The 23,676-nt window shown below is 30.8% G+C and overlaps 1 protein-coding gene across 1 annotated transcript in view; it reads right to left on the minus strand.

Moving 5' to 3' along the window:
* Positions 1 to 788: 788 nt before the first annotated feature.
* Positions 789 to 23,676, minus strand: part of LOC143076220 (glyoxalase domain-containing protein 4-like) — a 32,896-nt gene continuing 10,008 nt past the window's right edge. Inside the window, exons 5-10 of the mRNA XM_076251930.1 lie at positions 21,571 to 21,621; positions 12,860 to 12,939; positions 11,152 to 11,238; positions 5,511 to 5,624; positions 3,641 to 3,727; positions 789 to 2,456 (exon numbers count right to left, since the gene is read on the minus strand). Of these exons, the coding sequence (XP_076108045.1) occupies positions 2,391 to 2,456; positions 3,641 to 3,727; positions 5,511 to 5,624; positions 11,152 to 11,238; positions 12,860 to 12,939; positions 21,571 to 21,621 (485 nt within the window). The 3' untranslated portion in view covers positions 789 to 2,390. The remainder of the gene's footprint in view (positions 2,457 to 3,640; positions 3,728 to 5,510; positions 5,625 to 11,151; positions 11,239 to 12,859; positions 12,940 to 21,570; positions 21,622 to 23,676) is intronic.

Genomic DNA, 23,676 nt, shown 5'->3' on the forward strand with positions numbered 1-23,676 from the left:
ATTTGGACCCTTTTTTGGCCCCTAATTCCTAAACTGTTGAAACCAAAACTCCCAAAATCAATCCCAACCGTTCTTTTGTGGTCATAAACCTTGTGTCAAAATTTCATAGATTTCTATTAACTTAAACTAAAGTTATAGTGCGAAAACCAAGAAAATGCTTATTTGGGCCCTTTTTGGCCCCTAATTCCTAAAATGTTGGGACCAAAACTCCCAATATCAATACCAACCTTCCTTTTGTGGTCATAAACCTTGTGTTAAAATTTCGTAGATTTCCATTCACTTTTACTAAAGTTAGAGTGCGAAAACTAAAAGTATTCGGACGACGACGACGACAACGCAGACGACGACGCCAACGTGATAGCAATATACGACGAAAAATTTTTCAAATTTTGCGGTCGTATAAAAATGAGGTGCACACTGTTAAATAAGCTGCTACGAGCGTTATTCAGTGTGCACCAAATTTTTATTGTTATTTCTTCATAGACAGAAAAAATATTAGTCATTCCTTAATTAGATTTTAAAAAATTTGTTTGCACATGAATCAGACTGTTAGTCTTCTTGTTTATATGAAAATTTGGCAGTTTTGTTTCAACCCTTCTTTGTTGATAGTAACATTATTTAAATTAGTTGACTTTAAAAGTTTGAATCACATAAATTTTATAACATGCAATTGAAGTAAGTACACACTACTTATATGGATTGATGAAGGTTCAGCTTCTAATGCTAAATCATACAATATCTTCATGATATACTGATTGAATCCAGTTGGTGATGTAAATAAAATATCATTCTTCGTTCGTCATTTTTATTTACCCATAATCCAATGTATATTTGACAATATATAAAAAATCAAATATGAATATTAATATAAATCAAATAACAGTGTCTTTTAATATAACAAAATGCCCTCTCTTTGTTTGGCAGAATAAAATGTGGACAAAAAAGGCTACATTGACAAATCATTCACTATTATCAATACATATAAATATTTGCTAGTTGCAGAGAATTTGGCTTCACAGCCTTTAACAAAATGGTTTAAAACTGTACACTACACAAACACATAACATTTAAACATTTGCAAAAAATAAATATCCTCTTTGCTTTGTTAACTTTGAAACTCATACATATTGGTATTATATTTATACTTCTAAATTCTCAGTATTCTGAACATAAAATTTGCTTTCAATCAAGCTATTTGTTCAACCAATGATTCATACTATATAACTGAAAAGATACTTTACTGGACAAAAATTATTTTCATTCAGTATCTGGCCTTTATACATTTGTCCGATTGACAAAAACAAAATGTTCAATGAAATTGGAAGGCCACACATTTGTGTCCGATACAACCACTATGGAAAAATGATTGCATACAAAAGATCAACTAGACGTCTTATCGTATGATGTAGGGTTGTAATAGGGGTTCCTTCACGGCGAATAACAGTAAAAACTCTTGCACCTTACTACACAAGTGTTCATTTTTATTAGTATAAATCACTTAGCCTTCATTATCAAAGTTTAGAATCAGTATACTGTCTAAGTATGCAACTGAAATTTAAATTCAAGTGTCGACAATCTAGAAATTCTGCTGCTGAACAAGTCATGTATGAAAAATCTCAAATAATGTAAAAATAAAATGTTAGGGAAATATTTTCTAATTTGGTGAATTTAATAAAATCTGGAATGTACCCTTCCTGTTTTGTCATTAAAATCGAATAAGTGACAAAAAATCATGAAACACGACAACAAGGACCTTTATATGTGAAATAAACCATATTGCACTTACACATATAGTAAAATAAATTTTGAGACTATGTATTGTATGCACATTAAGTCAGCTCCCACTGTGACACAAAATTCATTAGCACCTTCAAGCATAAATATACATTTAAAATAATTATCACAGAAATTTGAACTTTTATCAAAATATTAATAAAATTTTACTACGCCCTCTTTATATTTTTTTTATAACCATCAGGTTTACCCAAAACATGATAATGTCAAAATAGCATTTTCAATCATCACAATAATAAATCTAATCTATTTCATAAAGAATAAGGTTTAACAAACCCTTTTTTGTTCTTGATTTAAAAACTACAAAGTTTCAAAGTTGTCTAAATCTACCAATTATATTTTCTTTCAAATATAAAAATATAAATGTAAACACAAACTACCTCTGAATATAACAAAGTGTAATATAGTTAATTTATGTATTCTTTTGGCTAGATTTGTAATCCAAGCAGTTTCTAAAAGTTCTAATAATCATTTATAAATTTCAAAACAAACAACTGACTTCAGTCAAGGCAGCATTACATATAGCATGTGATTTAAAAATTGTTACAAATATTTTACTATAATAATTCTAAATAAATTGCACCTTCCATGATTTATTATGCTGTTGCTTTTGTTTTCCCTTTTTTCTCAAACCATTCATCACTCTTGTCTTCTGTCATTGCCTGTAAAAACGTAAGATCATCTTTAGCACAGATTTAATGAAAAATACAGTCTACTATCATATGTTGTATGATGTTCTCTTTCAAATGTAGTTTTAGTTACAAACATACTTGATGGTTATTCTACAAACATGTCATATCATTACATTCTTTTGATATATGAAATCAATTCTAACAACTTGGCCAATGTCTTATTTTATAACAAGATTGCAAAAACTAAAGATATTTATATTTTTTAGGTGTTCCATTGCATTTCTATTCATATCTTTAGATCAACACTTTTCTTCTTACATAAGGGAAATATAAGGTTTTATGAGCCCTGTCACTTGGTAGTTCTTGCCAATACTGGGAAGTATGAAATAATGGCCTGAATTGTCAATGGAAAATGTTTTTTTGGAAAAATTAGGACCACATCTGTTTACTGTTGATCAAATCCCATAAATTGATAAGGAAAAGACAAATAAAGGTAACCAAAACATATAGAGGGAACAGTATGAACTCAAAATGGAGTGAGAAAGAGTGAGTTGACAGGGTATCACCCAATATTCAAATTCACACTATGAAAAAAACAGTTTTAAAATTTGACATAGTTTTATTGTCATGACATCGACATTCAAACATGAGGATATTTGGTATAAAAACTTTACCAAAAAATATTTCAAGTGTATTTCTTCATTAATTTTTCCAACACATTCCTGATTTATCTCTGCAAGTTTTCTATTTAAAGAGCATGGAGCTCAAATAGCTACCATTGAGTTTTAAGGGGGAAATGATTCAGTCTAACTATAAGCGGATTAAAATAACGCTTGTCAAAGACTACTGACTTAAATATAAAGATACATTTGTCCATATTGCAATAGAGCTGAATAATTGTTTCCTGTTAAAATTTCTGTTTAATTTAGATTGATGCAGTTTATTATTTAACTTCATTGTTTAAAAATAAACAAGAAAAAATTAAACACGAATCTGTTCTCTTACTTAAACATCAACATCAAGTTACTCAAATGTATTTTTACATGTAAAGCTGTTTCTTTTATAAACTTTACAATCAGCATTTATATCAAGAATGATAGCACCAATTATTGACCTAATGATAAACTAATGGACTAATAGTCCCTCAATAGAAGTTTGCTAAAGAAAACATAATAGACATACACAGTTGTGTTAAGACAACCATATAAACCAACCTTATTTAAAAGTTCATCAGCGTTCGGATCTACTTGTGATAAATCTCTAAATCCTTCATCTCCAACAAAACAGATCTCATGTCCATCCTGTAAATAGAAGATTAGCACTGAACTGTGAGGATAAAAGTTTATGAACTTAGTTGTCTCTTCAGCAATCATACCACATCTTCTTACCATTGTATTAAATTTCATAGGACCATTGAGTAGTTAAGATATAGATTATACAGACATCATAGGCGAATCCAGGGGGGCCATAGGGGCACAGGCCCCCCTTTCAAGGGAAAAAAATGTGTTGATTACATAGGGAATCACTGAAGCATGACTGGAGCAGGCCTCCCTTAGGTAAGTAAACGCTCCCCCTCCCTCCCTCATGAAAAGTTCTGGATCCGCCACTGAACAATTTCCATATATATATATATATATATATCTGTATTGGTATCTGTATCCCAAGAGTTTGAATCTCTCACCTGGTAAAAAAAGTATTGATATTATTTTTTCCCCTTTTAATATTAAAATCAGTCATGCTTGCTTATTTGTTAAATCATCTCTCATTTTCCACCTTTAATATTGCAATCAGTCATGCTTGAATATCACTCAAGGGTAATAACTTTTGAAAAAGGTTAATTGACGATAAGTAAATATCGATGTTGACTTATTAGTATTCTCATTGTGCTTAACATTTTGCTTTAACAATTTCTCTTTATCTAATATATATACTATAAACAAGAGGCTCTCAAGAGCCGGAATAGCTCACCTTGATTTTTTGGCAAATATCTATCATTTAAGAGTTTAAGTGTCTAATTTCAGATTAGTTTGTTTTTTAAACAAATTTTGTAAAATTGTCCTTTAAAGAGCAATAACTCTTAAAGGGATCAATAGACAACCTTGGTCATATAAACTTATCTGTAGATCTTACTTTACTGAACATATTTGCTTGTTACAGCTTATCTTTATCATTAAAACTATTCAAGATAATAACCAAACACTGCAAAATTTCCTTAAAATTACCAATTTAGTGGCAGCAACCCAACAATGGGTTATTAGATTCATCTGAAAATTTCAGGGTTGATAGAACTTTGCCTTATGAACACTTTAACCCCCATGTCAGATTTGATTTTACTGCTTTGGTTTTTGAAATATAAGCCAAAAAACTGCATTTTACCCCTATGTTCTTTTTTTAGCCATGGTGGCCATGTTTTTTGACGAAACAGAAAATAAAACACAAATTTATTCTATATACCCTAAGGATCGTTCAGCTTTAGTTTGGTTGGAATTGGTTAAGTAATTTCAGAGGAGAAGATGTTTGAAATAGTTTACACCAGACGGACGATGACGACAGACGACGATGGACGCCAAGTGAAGCGCTAAAATTAGTAAAACTAGGTTTTCTAAGGCAATAACTCATATAAGTGGTCAATTGACAATTCAAACATGTTGACTTTCTTATAGATATTACTAATCTGTTTGCTGTAATCTTATGTTAAAGCCTTAAACTTTTAAATTTACTAAAAATTAACATTTCAGGGACAATAAATCCATTCATGTAAAAGAGAAATGGCAAGGGAGAGAAAGTGATGATAAAAGCTCCTGTATCATTTTAGGTCAGATGAGCTAAAAAGGGAGTAGTGAAATATTCATTTTCAATTTCATACATAAACCTCAAGATTAATTGTGTTACATGCATTACTAAGTAAAATCTATCTGTTGTAAGTTATGCTAGGTGATTTTTAATAAAGATTTAGTATTAAACTGTATCGAATACTGTTGTCTATAGTACCAGTTAAGTATACTTCACTTATAAAGGGTTACAAAAATAGTGCATGTATTGTTTTTGTATTTTGAATAGAATTGCACTTTAAGTAATGCCTACAGGATCAGCTACAATGACAACTTGTACTGTGGCCTTCCCTGGAGTGTCTAAACTGATTAGATCTGTTAGAATGGTCTGGTTTTCTTCCTTCATTTTACTCTGGATATCTGGCAACTGAAGAAAAGGAAAATAAGTATGAATTATCAATTCACAAAAACAATTTAAATCAGGACAGTTCTGAATATAAATGCATTGCATATTTTAACTAGAGGCTCTAAAGAGCCTGTGTCGCTCACCTTGGTCTATGTGAATATTAAACAAAGGAAGCAGATGGATTCATGACAACATTGTGTTTTGGAGATGGTGATGTGTTTGTACCTCTTACTTTACTGAACATTCTTGCTGCTTACAGTTATTTCTATCTATAATGAACTTGGCCCAGTAGTTTCAGTGGATTTATTTTATGAAAATTGTTAAAAATTGACTATAAAGGACAATAACTCCTTAGGGGGTCAATTGACCATTTCAGTCATTTTGACTTATTTGTAAATCTTACTTTGCTGTACATTATTGCTGTTCACAGTTTATCTCTATCTATAATAATATTCAAGATAATAACCCAAAACAGTAAAATTTCCTTAAAATTACCAATTTAGGGGCGACAACCAAACAACGGGTTGTCCGATTCATCTGACAATTTCAGGGCAGATAGATCTTGACCTGATAAACAAATTTACCCATGTCAGATTTGCTCTAAATGCTTTGGTTTTTGAGTTATAAGCCAAAAACTGTATTTTACCCCTATGTTCTATTTTTAGCCATGGCGGCCATCTTGGTTTGATGGCCGAGTCACCAGACACATTTTTAAAACTAAATACCCCAAAGATGATTGTGGCCAAGTTTGGATTAATTTGGCCCAGTAGTTACAGAGGAGAAGATTTTTGTAAAAGATAACTAAGATTTACGAAAAATGGTTAAAAATTGACTATAAAGGGCAATAACTCCTAAAGGGGTCAACTGACCATTTCGGTCATGTTGACTTATTTGTAAATCTTACTTTGCTGAACATTATTGCTGTCTACAGTTTATCTCTATCTATAATAATATTCAAGATAATAACTAACCAGATGCTCCGCAGGGCGCAGCTTTATACGACTGCATATGTTGAACCCTGAACGGTTGGGGCAAGTATGGACACAACATTCAAGCTGGATTCAGCTATAAATTTGGATTGTGATTAAATAGTTGACACAGCATAGGTTTTGGACACAGAATGAATGTGGTCTAATGAACTTAAAATAATTTTTTTGTCTTTGAGCAATCACTATGCTGTTGAATATTAATCCTCTCAAAAAAATGTTTGAAGAAATTTTCTTTTTATTTATAAAATCTGAAATGAGAAAAATTAAACCCCCCCCCCCCCACCATTTTTTTTCACATCCCCCTTTCCCTTTTTTTCAAAACTGATCTGAATTCAAATTTCTAATGGAGTTTGCAATAATAACTACTCATTTAAATACATCATAAAATATTAAAATGTAACAAAAAGTGCTTGTTATCACTGAATGGTAAAGAGTGTTTTAATTTATCAGTTGGTAGTAAAAGTGAATATACATTGTGCATTGTATAAAATAATGATTTAAGTTGATTCAACTACTATTCTGGACAAAGAAAGATAACTCCAATCAATTGAAAATTTCTTGCTATTGCACAATATTGTGCAATTAGATATTTCTTGCTATTGCGCAATACTGTGCAATTGAAAATATTTGCTATTGCACAATACTGTGCAATTGAAGATTTCTTGCTATTGGGCAATACTGTGCAATTGAAAATTTCTTGCTATTGCACAATACTGTGCAATTGAAGATTTCTTGCTATTGCTGAATACTGTGCAATTGAAAATTTTTTGCTATTGCACAATACTTAATATAATAATTTTGGATCCTGATTTGAACCAACTTGAAAACTGGGCCCATAATCAAAAATCTAAGTACATGTTTAGATTCAGCATATCAAAAAAGCCAAAAAATTCAATTTTTGTTAAAATCAAACTTAGTTTAATTTTGGACCCTTTGGACTTTAATGTAGACCAATTTGAAAATGGGACCAAAAATTAAGAATCTACATACACAGTTAGATTTGGCATAATTATTCAATTTTTGATGATATCAAACAAAGTTTAATTTTGGACCCCGATTTGGACCAACTTGAAAAGTGGGCCAATAATCAAAAATCTAGGTATATTTTTAGATTCAGCATATCAAAGAACCCCGAAGGATTCAATTTTTGTTAAAATCAAACTAAGTTTAATTTTGGACCCTTTGGACCTTAATGTAGACCAATTTGAAAACGGGACCAAAAATTAAGAATCTACATACACTGTTAGATTTGGCATATCAAAGTACCCCAATTATTCAATTTTTGATGAAATCAAACAAAGTTTAGGGGCCCCGATTTGGACCAACTTGAAAACTGGGCCAATAATCAAAAATCTAAGTACATTTTTAGATTCAGCATATCAAAGAACCCCAAGGATTCAATTTTTGTTAAAATCAAACTAAGTTTAATTTTGGACCCTTTGGACCTTAATGTAGACCAATTGGAAAACGGGACCAAAAATTAAGAATCTACATACACAGTTAGATCAGGCATATCAAAGAACCCCAATTATTCAATTTTTGATGAAATCAAACAAAGTTCAATTTTGGACCCTTTGGGCCCCTTATTCCTAAAAACCTGTTGGACCAAAACTCCGAAAATCAAACCCAACCTTCCTTTTATGGTCATAAACCTCGTGTTTAAATTTCAAAGATTTCTATTTACTTATACTAAAGTTATGGTGCGAAAACCAAGAATAATGCTTACTTGGGCCCCTTTTTGGCCCCTAATTCCTAAACTGTTCAGACCTCAACTCCCAAAATCAATCCCAACCTTCCTTTTGTGGTCATAAACCTTGTGTTTAAATTTCATTGATTTCTATTTACTTATACTAAAGTTATTGTGCGAAAACCAAGAATAATGCTTATTTGGGCCCTTTTTTGGCCCCTAATTCCTAAACTGTTTTAACTAAAACTCCCAAAATCAATCCCAACCTTCCTTTTGTGGTCATAAACCTTGTGTCAAAATTTCATAGATTTCTATTTACTTAAACTAAAGTTATAGTGCGAAAACCAAGAAAATGCTTATTTGGGCCCTTTTTGGCCCCTAATTCCTAAAATTTTGGGACCAAAACTCCCAAAATCAATCCCAACCTTTCTTTTGTGGTTATAAACCTTGTGTTAAAATTTCATAGATTTCTATTCACTTTTACTAAAGTTAGAGTGCGAAAACTAAAAGTATTCGGACGACGATGACGACGCATTACGACGACGCCAACGTGATAGCAATATACGACGAAAAATTAAAATTTTTGCGGTCGTAAAAAAACAGTAAAATTCCCTTAAAATTACCAATTTAGGGGCAGCAACCCAACAAAGGGTTGTCCGATTCATCTGAAAATTTCAGGGCAGATAGATCTTGACCTGATAAACAATTTTACCCAATTCAGATTTGCTCTAAATGCTTTGGTTTTTGAGTTATAAGCCAAAAACTGCATTTTACCCCTATGTTCTATTTTTAGCCATGGCGGATATCTTGGTTGGATGGCCGGGTCGACGGACACATTTTTTAAACTTGATACCCCAAAGATGATTGTGGACAAATTTGGAATAATTTGGCCCAGTAGTTTCAGAGGAGAAGATTTTTGTAAAAGATTACTAAGATTTACGAAAAATGGTTAAAAATTGACTATAAAGGGCAATAACTCCTAAAAGGGTCAACTTATTTGTAAATCTTACTTTGCTGAACATTATTGCTGTTCACAGTTTATCTCTATCTATAATAATATTCAAGATAAAAACCAAAGACAGTAAAATTTCCTTAAAATTACCAATTTAGGGGCAGCAACCCAACAACGGGTTGTCCAATTAATCTGAAAATTTCAGGGCAGATAGATCTTGACCTGATTAACAATTTTACCATTCAGATTTGCTCTAAATGCTTTGGTTTTTGAGTTATAAGCCAAAAACTGCATTTGACCCCTATGTTCTATTTTAGCCATGGCGGCCATCTTGGTTTGATGGCCTGGTCAACGGACACATTTTTTAAACTTGATACCCCAAAGATGATTGTGGCCAAGTTTGGATTAATTTGGCCCAGTAGTTTCAGAGGAGAAGATTTTTGTAAAAGATTACTAAGATTTACGAAAAATAGTTAAAAATTGACTATAAAGGGCAATAACTCCTAAAGGGGTCAACTGGCCATTTCGGTCATGTTGACTTATTTGTAAATCTTACTTTGCTGAACATTATTGCTGTTCACAGTTTATCTCTATCTATAATAATATTCAAGATAATTACCAAAAACAGTAAAATTTCCTTTAAATTACCAATTTAGGGGCGACAACCAAACAACGGGTTGTCCTATTCATCTGAAAATTTCAGGGCAGATAGATCTTAACCTGATAAACAATTTTACTCACGTCAGATTTGCTCTAAATGCTTTAGTTTTTGAGTTATAAGCCAAAAACTGCATTTTACCCCTATGTTCTATTTTTAGCCATGGCGGCCATCTTGGTTAGTTGGCCAGGTCACTAGATACATTTTTTAAACTAAATACCCCAATGATGATTGTGGCCAAGTTTGGTTTAATTTGGCCCAGTAGTTTTAGAGGAGAAGATTTTTGTAAAAGTTAATGACGACGGACGACGACGGACGCAAAGTGATGGGAAAAGCTCACTTGGCCCTTTGGGCCTGGTGAGCTAAAAATAACTAAGGTCCTTGTCCGTCTTAAGTTTGAACCCTGTCAGTTCTTGTTTTATATCTTGGTTGGTTTTTTTTATCTTTAAAGAAATTAATGCTTTAACACATATTTTATTGGTTAATTTACTTTTGTGAAACATCTCTTAGACATGGTTGAATTGAAGGTTGTCATATAGTATAGACATTATTTATTACATCTTTGTTTTTTGTTCAATTTTTTACATAAATAAGGCTGTTAGTTTTCTCGTTTGAATTGTTTTACATTGTCTTATCGGGGCCTATTATAGCTGACTATGCGGTATGGGCTTTGCTCATTGTTGAAGGCCGTACGGTGACCTATAGTTGTTAATGTCTGTGTCTTTTTGGTCTTTTGTGGATAGTTGTCTCATTGGCAATCATACCACATCTTCTTTTTTATATTAGTCTATTTTTGAAGACCTTTAGATGTATTTTCTGCTTTAATTGTGTTATTGTACTGCTGTTTCCTAGACATATACACTTTATTTATATGTTAAACTTAAGTATGGTTTTATCTTTGAGTGTTGTTTGAATGCTCAGATATATCATAATATTTTCAAGCAGATTTTATTGAAGATTTTTATTTACAATAACTTGATAGGAAGGGTTTCTTCCATTACAGTTCATTCAAAATTTTGACCAACTTACAATTAGTTTCATGAATTAAAACTTCAACTGATCAGAAATGTTAACCAATAGCTATAGAAAATCAAAGTCTAAAGTGATAGAATAAAGCAATCAAGTAACAGAAAAAGAATCACAATTTTGAGACTTTTCTTGAATATTGACCTTTGAAAAATATTTTTCCAGTCTTCTTTATCCTAGTATTAATTTGACTTGAGAAAGCCATGATTATAAGCAAGATACAGTGTTTACTTTACCTCTATTCCTGGACAAGCAAACGCAATTCTTCCAAAAGCTGAGGCATGGTCCACATCTGTTCCTATTTCATACAATTCTAACTTGCACTACAATGACAAGAAAATAGTATACTGGAAATGTCCTCAAATTACTTTAATTGATAAATATTCACAGTCTAAATATTGATGAACCTGAGTAACCTATTCAGAACTTGCTCATCACAGATCTGCTTGACATTCCAGAAGATGGTAATGCTATGTAGATTCCTTTAATTATAATGAAAAACAAAGGATGTCGGCTTCAGATCTAGGAATTTCCTTAAGGGCTTCAGTAATTCCTTATATATAATCAACAATTGTTTTAACAAAAGGGCGGCCCCCTCTACATCAGCCTCTAAATATGGAAATGAAAGCACTACCAGTAACAAAACAAACGCTAAAAAAACCAGGTGCTACGCAGGGCGCAGCTTTATACGACCACAGAGGTCAAACCCTGAACAGTTGGGGCAAATATGGACACAACATTCAAGCTTGATACAGCTCTGAATTTGGATTGTGATCAAATTTTTGATATAATATGGGTTTCTCACACAAAACAAATGTTAAGATCTTACAAATCTATTGCACAATATTGTGCAATTAAAGATTTATTCTTCAAACTTATAAAAAATTTGAAATTTGCGAAATTTGGATGAAAATTTGAAATTTGAGAAATATTGAAAACTACTACCACCCCCCACCCACCCCCCTTTTTTTGCAATTAGTCCAAAACCTGACATTTCTTTATACATAATTAACAAGAAGTGTATGAGAGGTAAATCCAAACATATCCAACCTTGTATGTTAAATGTTTGTGAATTACCTCCCTTACACTGCTTTGAAATTGTCTTAATTGTACATTGACCAGAAAATCTTTTTTTGCCCCTAATTCCAAATCATTTTGAGCCATCATCCCCCAAAGTCACTAATAACTATCCCTTCATGGTATGGAAACTTGTGGTATAATTTCAGAGAGATTCATACACTTAAACACAAGTTATTGTTTGAAAACTACAAAAATGCTTATTTTAGATCCATTTACTAAAACTAAATTAAATGTCCGGAAACTAAATGCGTCAGCGGACGACGACGCAGATGACATGATAGCATTATACGAAGCAAAAAAATGGTTGCGGTCGTATAAAAAACCACTTGTATTGCTGTTCTTCATTAAAATGTCAGTGGGAGGTCTTCAACATGGAGCAACACTTTCTAATCCTTACAAGATAAGGAGGCCCCAAGCACCAGCAAGAACGAATGTATTACTATTGGTTGATCACAGTTGTCCATTGAAGAACAGAGCTGCAGGGTTGTATCAACAATTTCTACTTTATATCTGGCAAAGAAAACTAACAAATGCTATCATTTAGGTAGGTAGATAATCTAACTGTAACATACAAACCAAAATAAATATGAGATAATTGTATAGTGATAACTATTATTATATTCATTATTGCAGTTAGTTCAGTAATATATCATGTTGATTCTAATTAAGTTAAAAAGTGTAGAGAAGATTTATATGCTTTGTCCATTAAAACTTTCACTGAAAAGCAGACATTAAGGATTAGGATGTAGTACTTACATAAATTGACTAAAAAATCAGTTACTTGGAAATTAACCTTAGTTTCTGCAAGAACTCTTCTATTTTTTTCAGATCAATCATTATATTAAATTGTGGCAGTGTACAAACCTGGTTATCATCATATCCTAACACAGCTGTCTTGTTGTCTTGTGAATAAACCTTCATACCACATAATCTTTTCCAATAATCTACAATATTAATTGTCTTAAAACGTCACTTACAAATAAGATGGATCAATAATTGTGTCTTATCAAAGAAAGAAAACTCCACTGGTATATATGTCAAGATCAAATTCTTGTCATTAACTGTGTACATATCGGTTACAATTAGACCTTTGACCACTGAACCATGAAAATGAGGTCAAGGTAAGATGACACCTGCCAGTTGGACATGTACACCTTACAGTCCTTCCATACACCGAATATGCTAGACCTATAGCTTATAGTATCTGAGATATGGGCTTGACCACCAAAACTTAACCTTGTTCACTGATCAATGAAATGAGGTCAAGGTCAAGTGAAAACTGTCTGACGGGCATGAAGACCTTGCAAGGTACGCACATACCAAATATAGTTAACCTATTACTTATAATAAGAGAGATTTTAACATTACAAAAAATCTTAACTTTTTATCAAGTAGTCACTGAACCAAGAAAATGAGGTCAAAGACATTAGCCATGTGACTGACGGAAACCTCGTAACATGAGGCATCTATATACTAAGTATGAAGCATCCAGTTCTTCCACCTTCTAAAATATAAAGCTTTTAGGAAGTTAACCAACGCAACGGCTGTAGCCGCTTCCGGATCACTATCCCTATGTCGAGCTATGTCACAGGCTCGACAAAAATCAACTGTCTAAATATAAAAAAGAAGATGTGGTATTATTGCCAATGAGACAACTGTCCACAAGAGACCAAAATGACACAGACATTAACAACTATAGGTCACCATACGGCCTTCAACAATGAGCAAAGCCCATACCCCCTAGTCAGCTATCAAAGGCCAAGTCTGTATCTCGAAAATGGCTATCATTGTCACCTATTGGGAAACTAATAGTTTGTTACAATCTATAACTGTATATTCAATGATTAAGTATCTTCACAAAACATATGACATACCTAAGGTAAGGCAACCTTTGTACAAAAAGCCATACACTTTAAATTTATTTCATAATGTTTAACCAGTTGTAATCAATAAAAGTCAGATAAAGTCATATGATGGGAAGTATAAATAACTTTTATCAGAAGTCAACATTTATAATTTGTGCATTTAATAGCACGAGGTAAAGAGGGTAGACATAATCAAATGTAAAGGTCAGTATAAATATAATGTATTTGTCTTTGAGACAGTGACATCAAGAAACTAGATTAGCTGTAAACAAATAAAATGTGACTATACTATAAAGCATGTAACAAATAGCTCACAATGGCCTTATATAGACAGCAAGGAAGTATGCAAGATCAACAGTATTTTTGATTTTATCTACTCTCTTTTCTTTATAACATAATACCATACAGAAAGCTAAAACTCCTAAGCATTATTATTTTACAGGATTTTGATGGATTGAATATATATAAGAAGATGTGGTATGAGTGCCAAGGATACAACTCTCCATCCAAGCCACAATTTGCAAAAGTAAACTATTATAGGTCAAAGTACGATTTTCAACACAGAGCCTTGGCTTACACTGAACACCAACCTATAAAGGGCTCCAAAAATGACAAGATTAAAACCATCAAACAAGAAAACCAACTATTTGACACATAATAGGTTTCTGACACAGAATATCTGTAGTCAAATAACTTAGAATTGGTTATATGATTTGAATTTATTTATACTCAATTTTTTATTTTTGTGCAATACCCCCCCCCCCCCCCTCTAACAAAATGCAATATGCTGTTGCGTAGTGACCCCCCCCCCCCCTTTTTAAAAAAAAAAGTATCCCCCTTTTTTTGCAAAAAAAAAATATTTGAAGAAATTTTTTTTCAAATCTTGAAAATCTGAAATAAGAAAAAAACTGTCTTCCCCACAATTTTTACCTCACCCTTGCCCTTATTCCCCAAAAAAATCTTTCCCTCAAGATATAGTCAGTACCTCAATTCAAATTTCTAATGGAGTTTGCAACCATAATTACCCATTTAAATCCATCATAAAAGTTTTAAAATATAAAATGACATACATAGTCATGGCTAAAATTATTATTAATTAATAGTAACTGCTAAAAATAAATTGAAAGCTAATCACCTCAAGACAATTAACATGTCTTTATACATAATTTAAAGGCAGTGTAAGGGAGGTAATCAAAAAATTTTCTTTACAGTGAGTTGACTATGGGTGTTACCGTTTACCTGTAGCTATTGTTCAACCAGATTGAAACATTGACAATACAATAGGGACATTTAAATTGACCAGTTGGTTTGGTAGATTTAAATCTACCTTGATGCTACCTGTACAGTTTTTAATTCACCTAACCAAAACTTTCAGCATGCTTTTTTCCAGAAGTATTTCTTGTCCTATCACTTCACCTGTTTAATTGTTACTGTTGTAGTATAACTGAGATAGTTTTGTTTTTACTTTTAATTTTTTTTATATGGCATCAAGGCTTCAATTTTTTTTTATCTTTGTTGAATAACATAATATGCATTCAGTCTAAATTATATGGTATGAATAATGCTAGAATATGACCACTTATATTTGATAACAGACACAAACTTATTTCATGTTCTTACATAAACTAAACACTGTAAATTTGATAAAAAAAATCCTTTTCTCATGTTTTTTATTAGAGAATCCTAAAACAGGTAAAGAAATTAACTTTGTTATTAGTCTTTTTGTTATGGAAATGGATGTTTTCCCTGAGATAATTAATCATCAAATGCCAAAAAACACAACATTGAGACGGAAAAAGAGATTTTTAAAAATTTTAGAAGAAGGCAAGCCAGATCAAGACTATATGTTTTTATAAGGGAATTTAATTGCATGTCATATAATTCACTACATTTCCTCTTTAATGTTTTCATAGCCAAATACTATGAGTGCTAAGTTTTCTTGTATATTGTTGAAAAAAACCTTTTTAATATTTCTTTAGCTTTTTAATGGGAAATAACTCAAAATAATTTGTTTTTGACATGTTCCTTGTACATATTGAAATATCAAAATCATATTTGAATGAACTATTTTATTTACCCTACATATTTTACATCTCATCCAGTATTCCATTTTCTTTATCTGAAATAATTTATAACATTATTCTAATTTTATGAACATGACAAAAGTTTTTGAATCTTTGTTCATGCTTTTGACTATATAACTAGATTTTCTCTCTATATCAAAATTTTGTTAAATTTCCCATGATATATATCATGTATATATCCCTAAAAACAGGTACAGACTTTCCAATATTTGATTATTTCCATTATCACATTTAAAATGAGTATTTTCACTTTACAAATATTTTGGATAAGTTTATTCATATATTTTCACAATATCACTTGATTTTATTATATCCACAGTATTGAGTTTTTATTTCATTTACATGTATATATTCCAGTTAAACAATATTAGATCCAGAACTTTATAATATTTCCAATTTCACATTCATATTATCCCAACATTAGGAATGTTTTGGAATATTTTACTTTTTCATTTCACTTTATCGCTACATTAGATTATATCCACTTTATGAATTTAACAAGATTTTGTTTCATTTCCATGATACTTCCAATGATATATATATATTCCATTTAATCACTTTTATAATATATCCCAAAATTTATAATGAATGTGTTACAATTATTTCTCCTTCTTGCATTCAAGTTTGATTTTTTATAACTTTTTAGATAACTTATTCCATATTATGCAAATTGAATTTCCTTCAGTAAACACAGTATTTTTTCCTAAAAAATCCTCTTATAATAATAAATTTCAAAGAAAAACACCGCAAATATCATATTCCAAAATGAAAATCTTGAAGGGACATTAAAGAAATACACAACATATAATCCATCTGAAAATTGAAACTGAAATCACATGGATAGCTCTTTCATGTGTCACTGACAAATGGACAATACTATGTATGAGGGTTACACATTTAAAGAATCATTTATTATTTAAAAACAGTTTTAATTTTCATACATATTAATATGCAGTTAACAGAATATTTTACTGATTAAGATTTTATGGTAAATTTTAGAAATATTATCAATACTGGGGATTTAAAACAATGAAAACCTAAAAATATTTCTACCCTTTCAATTTTTTGATAGAATAATCCTAGGTCAAGATAAATTTCAGAAAAAAAGCATGCTGAAATTTTGGGTTAGGTGAATAAATTTTTTTACAGGTAGCAACAAGGTAGATTTAAATCTTACAAAACCAACTGGTCAATTTAAATGTCCCTATTGTATTGTCAATGTTTAAATCTGGTTGAACAATAGCTACAGGTAAACAGTAACACCCATAGTCAACTCACTGTAACTTGATTTGGATTACACTGAATTAAATTGTATCAATTGTCCTTTAACCCGAAAACCCTGGTTTTGAGCCATACCCCCCCCCCCCCGCCCCCCAAATTCATAATTCATTCCTAACCATCCCTTTGTAGTATGGAAATTTGTGGTATAATTTCAGAGAGGTTCATACAGTTTTTCATACAGATATTGTCTGGAAACTCTTTTTTTTTGGCCAGTAATTTCTAAACAGTTGGAACCATAACCCCCAAAATCAATCCCAATTTTCCTTTAGTGGTTATAAACCTTGTGTTAAAATTTTATTGATTTCTATTTACTTATACTAAAGTTATTATCCGAAAACCATCTGTCTCCAGACAAAGCTGATGACGACAACGACAACATGATAGCAATATATGACCAAAAATTTATAAATTTTTGTGGTCGTAAAAAAAATTATGGTTTTTCCCTAAATATTCCATTTGGAACAGTTGAAAGAGTTGTAGTTGCAGTATAAAAAGAATAACCATGCACAATATCTGAAAACATAAATTTCATTTGTACTTGTCTCAAAACAGGACAGAAAAGTTCAGCACAGCATTGCTTTCGAAACCGTTTCTAAGCCAAATAAAATTAATATCTTAAGACAAAGTATGCTTATTCTAAATGTCTTATATAAATAAGTATTTTATACCAATAAAATTCTTTTAATTACAACTCTTTTTTCAGGTGAGTGAAAAAAGAAGCGAAATATTACAGATGATGGCATTTTCTAAATCTATATCAAAGGGTCAGTTCCCAGTAAATTGTGAACTCTGTGAAAGTAACCCAAAGATCCAGTGGAAATGTAAAGACTGCAATCTCCTGATGTGTCAGACATGTAAAAACAAAATACATTCTAAGTTCAAAAATGCTAATAAACATCAAATCTGTGATATTAAAAAGATTGGTCTGCCTGCTGAAGAAGGGGAGATAAACATGGACTTCTCCAACATTCCATGCCAAAAACACAAAGGTCAAGATTGTTGTTTATTCTGTAAAGCTTGTAATATCTTAGTTTGTGCAACTTGTGTTTCAACAATACATAATGGACATACCATGGGAGAAATAAAGGAATTTTATGAGAATAAAATGATTGATATTAGAAAGAGACAAACAGAAGTCAAAATCAACGAAAGAAGGTTAAAAGAGAATGAACTGACATTGGCAAAAATAAACAAATCTAAATCAGAAAGTTATGATAAGGCAAAAAAGGATATTCTAGACCGAAAGAAAGCTCTTACTGAAGTAGTTGGTACATATGTGGACAAGCTTCTTTCTGATCTTAATCAAGATCATCAGAGTTCAATAAAAGCATTTGATGAAGGAAAAGAGAACATACAAAAGTTTAAATTAGATCTCAACAAGCAATCTACTGAACTAGAAGATATTTCAAGTACTACAGAGGCAGCAACTTTCTTCAAAGAAATTGAAAACTTAACATTAGATAAAAAGGATTTGAGATCAATAGAATTCCCAGATGACATAGTGATGGAATTTGCCTCAGGGGAGATCATTCAGTCTAATTTTGGGTCATTACAGAAAATAAAGAAAATTTCAAAGTGTGAAATAATACTTGAAACTTCAAAGGAATTCCAAACTGAGTTAAGAGATATCAGTTATGTAGCAGTAGATAACAATAATTCTTTATGGTTAAGTGACCATAATTCTTCTTTGTTACAGAAAGTCAAACAGGAAGGAAATAATCTGGTAGTATTGTACAGCTTTAATATTAAGACTTGTGGGCTTTTTGTTAATGAATCCAATGATCTTCTTTTTTGTCCTAAGGATTCAAGAATCAAACAGATAAACAATGGAACTGATCAAGTAGTTGACTCCATATATAATTTTTCACCTTTTAAAATTATTTCTATAAATTGCACCAAAGAGAAAATTATAGTAGGGGGAGGCAAAGAAGACAGAAGAGTTATCATTGTTATGGATATAAAGGGAAAGCAGCAAGCTATCTATGAACATGACAGTAATAACAAACCTCTCTTTAATTGTACATGGTGTATCACTACTACTGAAAATGGCAACATCTTTGTTGCTGATCTTGGTCTTGATGTTGAAAACAATTCAAAACTTATAGTTCTAGGAACTGAAGGGAAAGTGATAAATAGTTATGAAGGAAGGAAAGAAAGAAATACAGAGTATAAATTCCAGTGTTTTGGAGTAGCCAAAACCCCAAGAGACAATATAATAGTTTCAGAACCAAATAATCATCTCTTACATGTCCTTGATAGTGATGGAAACCACATTAAACATTACAATACTGAAGATATAGGCATACAATATCCAATGTCTCTGGCTTTCTCTACAGATGGACAACTCTATATTGGATGCCACAATAATGATGGTCGCTCAGGAAAAGCTAAACTTTATAAAGTTTACTTCTATGAGTACTAGAAAAAAATTAGTTCACAGCATGTACTCTGTTTTCTTCATAAAAACAATTAAGTCCTTATTTACCATAATATCAGACTTGTAAGAAAATTCTGACACATATAAGAAAAGATGCTATTACTAAGCAGACCAAAAAAACTTACAGCATTTTTATCTATTTCTACATCCCTAGCTTTCATATGTAAAAAGATTTAAGGTAAACCCAGAGAAGTGCTAAAAAGGAACAATTTAATTATCTTTTACTATATACTAGTATGTACTGTGTATGTATAAGTGACAACTGTTATTTTACAAAAGATATGCTTAATTTTGGATAAATCTTTGATTTGGCGTTTAGTTTAAAAATCACAGGTGCCTAGTGAGTTTTTCCCCCAAAAGCAAACGTATATATTATTATCAGGTAAAAAACTTATAAAGACAAATATTTCTCTTGGATGAGAGAAGATATCTAATTTCATTTCATGTTAGTGGATATAAACAAGAGGCTCTGAACAACCTGTGCTGCTCACTTGTATATACCGTGGTTTTGGAAATCATGTAAAGTATGGTTTAATTCATGATAGATACACTAGTAATGATTGAGGCCAAGTTTAGTATAATTTGGCCGAGAAGTTCAGTTAAAAGTAGAAGATTTTTGAATAGATCAACCAAATTTACCAATAAATTGCAGAAAATAATTATCAAGGACAATAACTCCAATATGATATGAATTGCCATATATATGTTCTTGATATTCTAGATAATACACAAAAAAAAAAAAAATCCTCCACTCCAAATATTTATTTCACCCGGGGACTGTATAATGCAGAAAATGCCTTTTAATGTTTTATGGAAAACCCTGGGCAGGGGTTAGTTTAAACATATTTATTTATAGTGGATTAGGAAACAAGTTTTGCAACTTATATTAATCCCTTTCCACTTTGCGGGTGCGAGTGCTGCCTGGTAGCGGAATTAGCCTGCTCTTTTTCTAAATCTACAAGGGTGTCTTTTACGTACAAGGGTTCCCCTGACCACTACTAACCAGTGGGGTCTGGGGGGCATTCTACCATTTTAAACATTCTGAAAGAAAGATATAATAATGGTTTATAGAAAAGTAACACTGTATAATTCTGAAAATGGAACATATCAAGGTGAAATTATCGACCACCCTGTTAAAAATGCACCCCCTGGAAAAAATTCAAGTAATCCCATTGTTGTCTTTACAATAATTACTGAAGAATATTTATCATTATTCAAATCAGTTTACAAGTTGTGACTATTTGAAATTGTTTTTTTTTACATTTTTCTCATAGGATTCTATAGGAAACCCCTATGTTCTATTTTTACCGATGAGGACAATGTCGGTTGCAGGGCAGGATCATCAGATACATTTTTTATAAAAGTTAATGATGATGATGATTGATGCCAAGTGATGAGGAAAGCTCACTTGGGCCAGGTGAGCTAAAAACAGTGTCTTAAAAGTAAATATGCTATGAGTAATGTTGCATAAATATGATATGCTTTATGTCAATTTGACAGTAACTTTGCCACATGATGAAATGAAGATGAAATTGATTCCTCAACAACTTATAAGCAATATCTTAAATGAGTTTCCATAAAAAAGTGTTAACATGGTTAATTTATATAAGTCTTCAACAAATTTATGAAAGGACTTGTCAAACATTTAGTAAGACAAATTTCACATGATTAAAATCAATTTATTCGACTGAAAAATATAAGCATTAATGAGCAAAAGTGTAACTGATAAAAAAAAATCAATCATAGAATTTATTGATTTTCTATAGTGTAAATCGTGAATTTTTACAGAAAAATCAGCAGAAATAATATTTGAATTCTTTTGAAAATGACTGACTGGAGAAGTTTGATCATTAGTAGAAATTTTGATTTAATGTTTGAATGTTGAGTAAATGCTATCTATCGACTTACCAACAGATTTGTCTAAGTCTGAAGAAGACAGGGTCACCTTTTTAACTGGGTCTGTAAATAGAAAAGAAGAACATGTAAAATATTTAACATTTATTATTTATAATTTCAAGCAAAAATACACATGATTATTAATATATATATTAATCAAAACAAAGCATTACTAATTTAGAGGTCATGGGGTACTCTTGGCTTTTTAGAGTGGCTTTTCATTATCAAACTTCATTCATATAATTATTGAATGGTTCCCACTTTTGACTTGCACAAAATAAATGTTACATTTCCAAATGAAAATATGCAGTAATGTCACTAACATGGGAAAAAATTAGAATATATTCAACTTATTGTGAATGCTTTAACATTCATCAAAAAAGGTCTATGACATTATTTTGTTTAGTTGTAAGAATTTTTTGTGTCATGAATTTCTTTTTATTTTAGTAACTTTTTTTTTCTTTCAATAAAACAAATAAATCACTGTTTACAAAATTTAAAATTTTTTGAAATAATTAGGCTTTTCTACCTCAGGCATAGATTACCTTATCTGTATTTGGAAACACTTTTAGGAATTTTGGATCTCAATGCTCTTCAACTTTGTACTTTATTTGACTTTTTTTTTTAACTTTTTTGGATTGGAGCATTACTGATGAGTCTTTTGTAGACGAAACGCGCGTTTGTTGTATATGCAAAATGTAGTCCTGGTATCTATGATGAGTTCATATTCAAGTAGAAAGACTTGTGTAAACTTAAATATGTTTCTTTCACTGCATTCACGATGGTTAATAAAATCTTTAAAATTTTAAAAAGTCATTAAACATAAGTCATTTGAGTCTAATAAAGATCATCTTGGTTTTAAAATAAATTAAAATGTATTATACCAATTTATTCATCACATCCTCTCATTTCCAACTATCATTAAATCTGTCATAATATTGTCTCAATTAACATTGCATGCTCATAACATTTGTCTTTATCTAATTAATAACATTAAGTTTACCAAGTTTGTTGTTAACTTATATTATGGGATTTTGCTGCCAATTGTTATATATGTTGAGTGTTCAAGGAACTAAAGCTCCTTGAAATGTCTACTGAAAAAAAACTTGTTTTGCAAATGATTGCTGGGGTTTTTTTTGTAATCATAAGAAAATTTATGAACATTCTTTGAGGTTCTGTACATGCATATCATATTGTTAGTGCTGTATTTTCCATTGATATATTATTATTTACATGGTGTGTTAGTGACCTAATACAATATATATCGGGTCAGTAAATTCCATATGAGGTGAGAACGTTTTTATTCATTGCAAGTTATTTATCATTCGGAGACACATCAGTATTCTATAAAGAGATTATAATCGGTAAGAGATATTTTATTTATGTATATTTTTTAAAAACAATATTTATCTAAAGAAGATATATTAAGAAATGAAGAATAAAGAATATTTATTTGTTGGTAAAAAAAAAAAGAAATGTAAAAGAAGTCATAAATTAATAATTATTTCAATTAACTTTTTAATTTAACAATTCCTATTGTTCGTTTAGTATCATGTTTTTAGTGTTTTAATTTATATATTTGCTTATGATGTATGTTAATGTGTATTTGTATTTTATTATTAGAGAATCTGTTGTTACAATACTATTGATAATCTACCTATAACATGTTTTAGAAATTTAATCTGTCATACAGATAAAATTATAAAAATGTACAGTTTGTAGTGTTTTAATTTGTAAACACGATTTGTTTTAGTAACAATAACAAATTATAGTCAAATATCATCTAAAGAATCATCTTTGCAAATAACTGAGTACTATTGAGACATTTTACTTTATCAATAACTTTATATGATAATAATATTTTGTTGGGTACATCAAGAATTGTGTTATAAATTTAGCCTAGATTCAGACTAAAGGGAAATAACTCTAAATTGAAATGTCATGATTTTATTATTTTAACTATAAAATTAGAAATGGCAAAGAAGATGTATTGAATACAGGTCCAATAATTAATTCATCCTGCCATGAAATTTCTTTATTCATGTTATTTTTAAACTTCTTTCATGACTTATGTAAAACTGATTGTTATTCCATACTTAAAACTTAGTCTGATTTCTA

The sequence above is a fragment of the Mytilus galloprovincialis genome, chromosome 5 (genome assembly GCF_965363235.1).
Source record: "Mytilus galloprovincialis chromosome 5, xbMytGall1.hap1.1, whole genome shotgun sequence".
In the NCBI taxonomy this organism is placed as follows: Eukaryota; Metazoa; Mollusca; class Bivalvia; order Mytilida; family Mytilidae; genus Mytilus; species Mytilus galloprovincialis.